Source organism: Vigna radiata, chromosome 8 (assembly GCF_000741045.1).
Source record: "Vigna radiata var. radiata cultivar VC1973A chromosome 8, Vradiata_ver6, whole genome shotgun sequence".
NCBI classification, from domain to species: Eukaryota; Viridiplantae; Streptophyta; class Magnoliopsida; order Fabales; family Fabaceae; genus Vigna; species Vigna radiata.
In genome coordinates, this window is record NC_028358.1 from 45,412,948 (window position 1) to 45,423,650 (window position 10,703).

General features: G+C 34.0%; 2 protein-coding genes across 4 annotated transcripts; both read right to left on the reverse strand.

Annotated features, from left to right (window-relative positions):
- Positions 1–1,257: 1,257 nt before the first annotated feature.
- On the reverse strand, positions 1,258–4,487 carry LOC106772210 (RGG repeats nuclear RNA binding protein A). The gene is made up of 7 exons (XM_014658453.2): positions 4,101–4,487; positions 3,302–3,611; positions 3,153–3,218; positions 2,906–3,038; positions 2,202–2,357; positions 2,037–2,093; positions 1,258–1,652 (listed from the first exon to the last, which is right to left on the reverse strand). The coding sequence occupies exons 1-7, from the start codon at positions 4,267–4,269 to the stop codon at positions 1,467–1,469; spliced, it is 1,077 nt and encodes a 358-aa protein (XP_014513939.1). The 5' UTR covers positions 4,270–4,487; the 3' UTR covers positions 1,258–1,466.
- A 1,646-nt stretch (positions 4,488–6,133) lies between these two features.
- Positions 6,134–10,473, reverse strand: LOC106772628 (UPF0061 protein azo1574). 3 transcript variants are annotated; one of them, XM_022785851.1, is made up of 9 exons: positions 10,030–10,473; positions 9,849–9,958; positions 9,465–9,521; positions 9,076–9,375; positions 8,417–8,664; positions 7,689–7,760; positions 7,454–7,583; positions 7,076–7,349; positions 6,134–6,628 (listed from the first exon to the last, which is right to left on the reverse strand). In XM_022785851.1, the coding sequence occupies exons 1-9, from the start codon at positions 10,312–10,314 to the stop codon at positions 6,374–6,376; spliced, it is 1,731 nt and encodes a 576-aa protein (XP_022641572.1). In that variant the 5' UTR covers positions 10,315–10,473; the 3' UTR covers positions 6,134–6,373. The 3 variants fall into 3 exon arrangements, with proteins under 3 accessions (XP_022641572.1, XP_022641573.1, XP_014514641.1); XM_022785852.1 differs by lacking the exon at positions 7,689–7,760; XM_014659155.2 differs by having other exon boundaries at positions 7,454–7,760; positions 10,030–10,472.
- Between the last annotated feature and the right edge of the window lie 230 nt (positions 10,474–10,703).

Below are 10,703 nucleotides of genomic sequence, written 5' to 3' on the forward strand. Positions count from 1 at the left end.
AATTGGAAGTTTGAATTGCTCTCTTAGATGTAAATTTATATGATCATTTATTTATTGATTATTACGATTTGTCCATCATTCAAAGGTAATTGGAAGTTTGAATTGCTCTCTTAGATGTAAATTTATATGATCATTGCCGTTCCATCGACACCAAATTTACCACCGACACTCGGAAGTATCTTATTAATAATAAAAGGTTCACTTTGCTTATATAATATAATCTTTTAAATCACATTATATTTTAAATGCATTTTTAACATATTTATTACGACTTAATTTATATCGCATAAGCAAAATTCTTGTTCATATAACTTTTGAAACAGTGATTATTCGAGTTAACTTACTACTATGGTAATTTTGTATAAAGTTATACAAAAATAAAAGCAACAGATGATTAGTCTTCTAAAAGATTAACAATTTTTCGATTTTACAATGCATTCAATCATTCCCAATCCAGCTTTATAATTTAAGCTTTTGCTAGTTTACCAATCTGTAGCTTTAAAAAAATCACACGGAGATGGGAAAAGTTAGAAAAACAATAAGTAAAATGAATTTGGTACATAAGCAAACAAACAAACAACCAAGTATATCTAGAAAATTTTCATATGACAACTTAGTTAAGTAATTCAACACATCCACACATACTATATATTCACTCCGCCTCTCTCCAAAATACGCATTAAAAATCCCACTAATATACTAAAATAACATTTTAGCCGTAGACAAGGAAGAATTCCTTTCGAAACATCACTTATAAGCAATTTTGTTTTTTTTTTAAATAAAAACAGATAAAATAATAGTACAAACTTGGGTAGATGAGAGGCCAGTGACCACCCTACCTCACTTTTCAAATTAGTTCCACAAAATAGGACATTTTTTTTAGTACAAAAGTAAAAAAGCATACGAAAGACACATCAGGATACAGAACTTCTAACATTTCTGCCCATCTTTTTCTATGACACCAAAATTATATAACACATTCCTATTTTCCTCACTGTTAACTGGAAATTATGTCCACCATTAATAAGATGGCCTGTCTAATGTGCGTGCTGACAACTAAACCATTAATAAACAACAATATCCTTATAAACGCCTAAAGTGCTGTCCGGTTTTCAACAGAGAACTTAATCAATATTTTTGACATGGGCCTTGCGTTGTTCTTCATACGAAACAAAAGAGCGATCAATCTAAAAAATACGAGGAAAGGGGGGTCCAGCCTCGTTTTGTCTATGCCGGAATGCAAAATGACCCTAAAAGTAAAACATAACAATAGGGGATGCGTTTCGTCTATATAAGGAAATAAGGGGCCCAAAGAAACAATCTAAATTTACATTTTAAGACGTTAAATTAAATTAAAAACCTGCCCATACAGGAAATCCAATTACCATAGTTTTTTTTCCTGCTTCAAAGCAGAGAACCAAAATTGAGACAAGGTACATAAAAATGTCAGCACAATACTGAAATGCTCACTTGACACCCAAAGTAGGGAATTGCCCAGGATCTTCAATTGATGGAGCTGGAACGTTAGCGTTTGGATAGCCACCATAACCACCTCTTGCACCACGTCCTCGACCGCGCCCTCGTCCCCGTCCACCTGCGCTATAGAAGCTTTCACCCTCTGGTGGCTTCAGAAACTCGTTGATGCTGACAGACTAGTAGCATGAAATCCATTAAACAGAATGGGAAAAAGTCAACAAAATGTTATATGTGAAAGACAAAAAAAAGACAGGGTCATGTGCACAACGTTCAAAAGTAATGAAGAAGTATACCACATGTAAGCTGCCAATCTTACACAGATCATCCACAAGGATGAAATGGAAGCAAAAACAACAAAAAAAACAGAAGAGTAAAATTACAGTTTTTAGGGTGAAAAGATAACTTTGGTTTCCAACCATAATCCATGCAATCCATTGAAAACATAGCACAAGCAGTAAAACAAAATGAATAAGGAGACAAGTACAAGTCGTAACAATTTAAAACAAACAGAAATGACGTAATTCACCAGTAAAGATAAGACAAGAGCAACAAAGTCACACCTTCTTGGCTTTCTCTTCCTTCTCAAGAGTGTCTTTGCGCTTATCCTTATCAGATCCCTTCAAAGAAGAAAAATTCCAAGTGTCAAGCATATCATCAACTATACAACAATTTAAATATGAAAATTACAAACAAAAATAATGGAATCATAAAGTTATAAACCTCACCAGCTTAATAAAGATGTCATCATTGTCTTTCTTGTTTGACAGCTGCTGCATGGATTCAAAAACTTTGGTATCCACCTTTCTCTCCTCAGTTTTAAGTGCTTGCAAAGCCTTCCTTCTCTCTTCTAGTACTTTTTCATATTCCTCCAGAGTCATTTCCTATCCAAAAGGAAAAATACAATTCAGCATTAAAACAAACCAGTGTTAATCAAGAAATTCCACATATAATCATAAAAATAAAAGCGTATATTGTTAAAAAAATAGACATTGATACAATAGCAGATGTAACCCAAAACTGAAAAGGAAAATTATCAATTTTTAATCAAAGAAAATAACAAAAGTGAGACTTTCTTCTGCCGATGTATAAATAACAAGTGAACTATCACAGGAATTTTCAAAACCCAAGGTTAAGATTTAGATGTGCACAGAAATAACATTAGTACAAAAACAAATAAAGAATAAAGCATCCTAAGCAATGAGTGAGAACCCATAGCTTAAAGTCAAAGCTAAACTTTATTGGATTATCATTCCTACAATTTGTAACTCACTTTACATCGATGGTCACATGCAAAGTGATGATTCCATATTAGGTCAGTTATATAATTGAAACAAAAGTGTCCACAGAAAAAGTAAAAAACAAAATTAACTATATACAAAAAGCAGATGAAGAGAAAATCAAAGCACTTGAAACCAAATTGAACAATCACCTTATCCTCAGGCTCTTTTTCTTCAGCCTCATTAGCAGGATTCTCCTTGTTTCCATCAGCAGCAACATCATTATCACCTGAAGGCTTTTCTTCGCCAAAATTCTTAGCAGTTTCGTTTACTTCATCAGTTGCCCTAAGTAAAATTCAAAAGAGGAAAATAAACGAAGATCAATAAAAATTCATCAAAATAGTATTAAGCAGAAATCATGAGCAGAGGGTGGTGCTGGGTCTCAAAAGAAGGGCTTACTGGGCAAGTTCATCAGTTGGTAGTCCCCAGTTCCCTCTCCCGTAACCTTCCCGTTTGAAGTCATTTCTGCAAATACACAACCCATATTAAATACATGAGCCAAAAGTCTTTTCAACAAGCCAGAAATATGCTACAAGTATCATGTTTACCCGCGTCCAGTCCCACTGCGACGTTCATAGACTCGTCGTGGTTGCCCATCTTCACCAGCTTCCCCATCACCAAAACCTCCACGTCCCCCACGACCACCACGATAAGGACCGCGAGGCCCACCATAGCCAGACCTTTCTGAAGACCTCCCACTCTCTCCATCAAGAGCACCTTGACCAGAATGGGGAGCAAATGAATTATCATCATTGGAGAAGTCTCTGTTGAAACCACTGCCACCGCGGCCACGACCACGTCCACTTCCACGTCCACCGCCACGCCCACCGCGTGAAGAGTCGCTTCTTGCCTCCCTCACTATTACAAGAAGAGGAAAATTAAGACAAAAAAAAAACACGAATGAACAGCAAATCAACAGAGAGCAGGCAGTAAATAAGATAGCCGACAGTAACAAACAAAAAAATAGACTTCAGGGGGATCATAAATAAACCATGTTCATCGACTTTAAATTGTTTACCATTTAAAAACTGATAAAAAAGGATTCTCAATAAAAGCTACAATACTAATTAAGAATGAACCAACAAAGCCCCGGTGTGCGAACAACAACACCAACAAAGAATTATCCCGCACAAAGAATTATCCCGTTAGGCGAAGTGGGCTAGGTTTAATTATATCCCAAACCAAATAAAAAGAAAAACGGCAAGTTGCAGAGAAAAAAAATCAAATTACAGATGCAAATTGAAGGTGTGCATGTACAAACATTTTAAACATAAGGAAAACCGCAAAAGAATGTGTTAGATTGGACATCCCAATGCAAAAGTAAAAGAAAAAGGGAAGAAAACAAACCAGCCTGAGCAGGAGGGGTTGGCTTGGTAGGAAGCTGAGCAGGTTTGTTGGGCTGCGTCTGAGGTTTCTTAGGAGGAGCAGTGACAACCTTGAGCTGCTCAGCCACAATTTGCTGAGATGGATCCTCTGCGTCATCACCCAACAAATCAAAAGGGTTCATGCTTGCCATTTTGGTGACCGATCCCTCTTTAATCCAGAACCCTAATTATGTGTTACGCCAACTCAATCAGAATCTCAATCTAAACCTTATCTCATTTCATCAACAACAACTCTTCCATCTTAATTTCTCAGTGAAGTCTAGTAAGAAATAAAACAGATCACAAGGGAGAAAAAAAAAGATAAGTAAAACCCTAGCCGCCCTGTGGTAACAAGAGAAGAGCCTCATCTCAAACCCAAATACCCAATTTATTAAGCTCTGAAACGCAACGTTAAGTCCTTCATGGGCTTCTCAAAAAAAAAAAAATTGTTTGTCCTGGAATATTAATGTGTCCAAAAATAACTAAAATTCTATTTAAATATTTTATTTCCTTTTTTAGTTTAAATATTTAAATTCATTATCTTTTTCTTATTTATTTGGTCATTTAGAGATTATTAGAAGACTGTTAACCATAAAATTAGTTTATGTATCCTCCAAAAACAATTAAACATTATGATTTTATTTTATTTTGACCCTTTAAAATTTATGATTTCACCCTTTAATCTCAAGTTTTTTTAACAAATTTAAATTAAAAAAAGTGAACGTCTTTCTATACACAAATTAATTGACAGAGACTGCTTAACCAGAGTCAATATGAATATATTTTTATAGTTCTTTATCGTTAGAGTATTTATTTTCAAAGGTGAAACATTAAAAAAACCGAAAATAAAAGAAGAAAATGAATGACTAAAATTTTAATTTTAATACATTACATATACTTTAAAAAATTATTTGGTGCATTATATAGATTTTATTTTTCATAAAATTAAGAGAAGATAAAATAAATATTTAAAATAACTACGGCGTATTTGAAGAAAAAAAATACCTGCAATTAAAAACAGTTTTTCAAACAAATAGCAAAGTTATCATAATATAAAAAAAATTAGTAAAAAATTTATATAAAAATTTAGATTATTAGTTATGTTTATTTTGTTGACATATATTCAAAAATTATTTTTTGCATTATTTAACATGTTAATTTTATTTTTTATTTATATTTATTTTGTAACTACATGTTTTATCCTTTTATCTATTTATTTTAATTTTAGATTGATCTATTCTAAAAATAAAAATAAAAATATACTTTTATATTATTTTTTTATTCTTAATTTTATCATTTATAATTTCTAGTTAATGGTCATGTTTAAGTTATTGAGAAATTTGCTTTCTTAGTCGTTTTTATTTTATTGACAATTATTCACAATAATAAATTTTTAGTTATTTGACATTATTAATTTATTTTAATTTATTTATTTGTTATGCTACATGATTCTAAAGAGTTAATTTATTTGTTTTGTTTTTTAAAAAATATATCTTACTTTTATTTCTTTAAATTATGTTATTTCAAAAAAATGATACATTTACAATTTTACTCATTTATTTCTTTTAGGAAAATATATTTAATTTTACTTTTATTTCTTAAAATAATAATATTTCAATATATATATATATATATATATATATATATATATATATATATATATATTTACTCTTTTACCCATTTATTTATTTTTTTGAAAAATATGTTTTACTTTTACTTTTTTAACTCTATCATTTAATATTTAATGTATTATAAATAATATTTACTTATACTTTTTCTTTTAGATAAATTATCATTTTAATTCTTAAATAATATCAATTATATCTAATAGTTTAGTAATATCTAACATGATCTTATTTAAATATATATTTCTAAAAATCATTTAAAAATTAATTAATTTTCAAAATAAATAAGTTATTATTTCTTTTAATGTGTATACTTCAACATATTTTAACGATCACTAAATATTTTTCTCTAAAGAGTATAATTTGTTTTTATTAAATTGGAGACGGTTACTATCGTAATTGGAATTGTACATGTTATACAATACTCAGGGCAGTGTTTTGGTAACAATATGAGAAGAAAAGAAAAAACAACAGTAAGAAAAATAGAAAATAAGGAAAAACATGTAAAAGACTAAATCTATAATACAAACACACTATTTTTTTTTCCTCTTATTTCCTAGAGTTTATGTTTTCATTTTTGTAATTTTTTTTGAGTTTTGATTTTGACCTATATCTGGTATCCGGAATATTATCAAGAAGAACAAGAAAGCATGCATACTCCCGGTCGATATGCCCAAGCTGGGGGCAAGCGAGCATATTTTTCCATTCCTGGTTGCTCATCAAAAGGACGCTCCACTAATTTCAGCAATCTATTGACTTCTCCAAAATCACCTGTTTCTGCAGCATCAATAGCAGTCTGACACAGATAGTTCCTTAGTATATATTTAGGATTCACCCCATCCATCGATGTCTTCCTTTCATCATCCGAAATGCCACTGGTAGACAGCTGCGATACCACAAGTAATCGTGTTAGGTGACAAACCACAACATATCTTGCAAAAGCCCAATAATATGCAAGTCAACTATTAACTCAGTCGTTGCTCGTTCTTCTGAAATCTGAATGGAAAAGGTTGCAAAATAGGTGGCTAATAAAGATAAATGGACCATGAATTTCCCCTCTATTGATCCAAGATTCTGTCACTTGAAACTTTTAAATGTGCTAGACAGGGTAAGTAATGCAAAAGTCAATTTATGTGATGCAAGTGGAACAAACTAGAACTTTTGGGCATGAGAAAAGAAATCAAAGAACAAAGGGGGATGGTTCTGCAAATGCAAACCCAGAGATAAAGAGAAGAAAAGACACAATCAACGCTCAAAATCAGTCAACATACCTTTTTTTCTTTTACTACAGGTGGATAACTTAACCAAAAGAAAATATATGAAATAAACGTACCTCGTGTATATATGTTTTCAACCAACTGGTCCATGCTTCCTTACGCTCTTTACCAATATCTAACAGTACTGACTTTAGTGGGACTAACAGCTCTTCATCTGGAATGTTTGTGTCTGCTTTAATATTTGAAAGTGTTCGGAAGAAGTTTGTGTAATCGACTTTGTCAACAGCCATATTGGTAAGAAGTTTATTAATCAGCTGCTTATTATACTTGGGAAGGCCAAGCTTTTTTGTCATTATAACCTGATAATCATCCATAAATCTTGTTCCATATCTGAAAAAAAAACAACAATCAGGTGAAACATTCAAAGGCAATTCCAATCCTATTTTCTCCTCTGAAGTTAAAAAAAAAAAGGATAGCATAAGTGTTACTACTACCTTTCCATAGCATAGTTAGCCTCTTTTTCATCTATTAAATGAGCAGCTTGTAGTGTTGTTGTGAACTGTGCAATATTCCACAAACCAATGTCAGGCTGGTTTGCAAAACAGTATCTTCGACCTGGAAGATCTGTAGTATTTGGGGTAAATTTAGGATCAAAAGCATCCAAAAATCCAAATGGGCCATAATCTATCGTAAGACCCAAAATACTCATATTATCTGTGTTCAGCACACCATGAGTGAAACCAACCCCCTGCCATCTAGCAATCAAGGAAGCAGTACGCTCAGCAACCTCCACCACCCNNGCTGACCANAAANCACCATTAAATAGAAGGGGTACATAGTCAGCATTCAAGTTTCTTATGAAAATATGATGAAGACAGCAGTATAATCCAGAAGAGATGAGCTTAACTTTATTCAAAAAATTCACGAGTGTGGATGTTGGGTTAAACTGTGACATCTCGTTGCCTTAAAATATGAAATTATTACGTTTAGTGCGTTGGCAGGCAGAGAGTTAACTTATTTAGCTAGCATCATGTTTCAACTCGTATGGTTATTTTAGTAATATATTAGGTTCTGGTACTTAGGAACTAATCTATGAAAGGGATTCGGCCCATGTTTGGCAACGTCTTTCTTTTTTGGGATTTTTTAAAGCTCCCAAGAAAGTGACAACATAAAAAAATAAGGAATTATTTCACCATAATAAGGTCATTTAGACAAAGTCTTCTGATTTTTTCCATAATTTTGTCAATTTGCTGTTTATATTGCAGCAGCCAGTTTACATAACCTAGCTTATGCTCACAATTACCTGGTGCATACAATTTAAGCAAACTACAAAATAACCACTCAAAGGTGTTTATTCAGATCAAACTTCAAACTGAATAACCATGCATCCTTCATTATATAAATCTCAAAGGTAAAAAAAAAGTCACCCTTAATTTTACCAGAAAAATAAATAATACCTGCATACTTGTTTGAAGTAAGGTCTACAACAGAATGATCTTCATCACCAGTGGAGAAAGATAAGCCTTCACTCTTACTCATGTTTTCAATATGAGGAAAGTGGTGCTTGATAGTATAGTCTGCCAAAACACGGACAAGGCCAAGGTCCTCCTCACCTCTGGAGGCATGTATTTGGTATGACCCAAAACGTAGGAAAGATTGGGCGACCCTGCAAACAATTGCACCAGGTTCTTCCTTTGGATTGCCACTGCATGTTTAATATTAAAAATTTATTCATGTAATTAATTTTAAAATGTGCAGGATACAAATCTGTAAACCAAAGTAAAAATCCACTTATTTATGACATAAAACTAAAATTTCAACTCCCACAAACCCCCCGCTCTCAGCAACCACTATGCATAGCATATGAGACTAAAATGTCAAGTAGTACCAAAAATGCTGACATACAGAATATTTTAATTATATGTAAGTTGTATAGAGAAAAAAGGATTAATTCTGCCCTTAATTATTTGAACCTTGGCATTTAAAAAATTAGAACTTGCCACCTTGGTCATCATCTAATTAAACAGAGGCTGGAATTTTAAATGATCACAACAAGTTTAGGACATTTTAACAATAGTATACTATAAAGGCATCAGTGAAAGTTCAGCAAGCATACTCGTAGAACATGTCTCGGGTGACCAGCTTTCCAGTGGTCACAAGACAGAGTGCACGAGTTGTTGGTATCCCAAGGTGGTGCATTGCTTCACTGCAAAGGAACTCCCTGACGCTGCTGCGCAGCACCGCAAGTCCATCAGCAAAGCGACTGTAAGGAGTCTTCCCAGCTCCTTTGAGTTGCAGTTCCCACCTTTCAGACTTTGAATTCAGTATCTCCCCTAACGTAATTGCCCGACCATCGCCCAACTGCCCAGCCCACATACCAAATTGATGCCCTCCATAGCACTGAGCGTAAGGCAACCTGTACAGAAGAGGGATCAATCACAATCACGCGCATTTGTAGCATTATTGACAGTCCCAAAAAGCCACAGACATAGTTACAGCACTCACGCTCCAACTAAAGGCGATGCTCCAGAGAAGAAAAGGGGAAAATCTGGCCTCTCAAATCTGAAACTCAAAAACAAAGAATGGTTAATCGGTACACAAGTAAAGCACGTGAGTACAAAAGAGACGGAAACAAACAAACAAAAAAACAAAAAAAAACGAGGAAGTCCAATCGGAGTGAAAAAAGATTTTGTCAAAATATAATCCTCATAAGTAAAATAACAACCCGAAATTAAAAGCGTTTGTGATGTTCAGCCTCTGTATTATGAGCAAAGATTTGGTCCTATATAGTGCAGGTATGTTTGCGATGGAATGGAAAATTTGAAGATCAACATAGTTAAGAAACATAAACACAGAAGGGATGAATGAGCAAGCAAGTAACTGACTCACTCTTTATAGTCCAAATCGAGTAGGTCGGCAACTGGTTGGGAGAAGGCAACAAGTTGAGGGTCTTCGACCGGAGCAGAGGGCGAGACTTTAGTGTAGCAAGCATGCAGGACCTGAAAGGAGAAACATAGAAATCAGGAATTGGAAATGCGGAAATGGAAAGGGAGGAGAAGGATGAAGAGACCTCTCGGGGAAAGGAATCGGAGCGGGGATCGGCGGGTAATTCTCTGACGAAGGAATGGTCCCATTTGAGATCTTCAAGGCTCAATCTATGGAGATTGTGATTGCTGAGGCGTTGGGTGACGGAGTCGATAGAAGACTGGTCCATGGAGCGGCATGCAAGCGGAGGGCAGAAATGGAAAATCCTCTTGGTGGCGGTAGCGGCGGTGGGACGGTGGCGGAGAGAGAGCGGAAACAGAGATTTGGGAGAGAAGAGGTGGGTGTGGGTGAGTAACAGCGCTCTTCCCATATGCGTGTTGATGATATGATATGATATGGTTTCGGGTCAACCGTTCTCGCGCATTCGGTCCGGTAGGGTGTGATGGGATGGGATGCGATGCCGTGCCCAAAATCCCTAACCCTTTTTTCAATTCAAATTAACATTTTCTCCTCTTTTTTTCTTCTCCATCATACACCACACGTATACTATACGTATACCAATTCAACCTTACAAATACATCACAAAATTATTTTTAAAAATATTTAGACAACCTTAATAAAATTATTTTCTTTATATATAACAATATTTTTCTTTTTTGGAGGTTAAGCTTCTTTTATATATTATTATATACATAAAATAATCAGCAAGGTTATCATTCGTGAATAGCATGAGTCCACGTACTAATAAAATTAAATGAA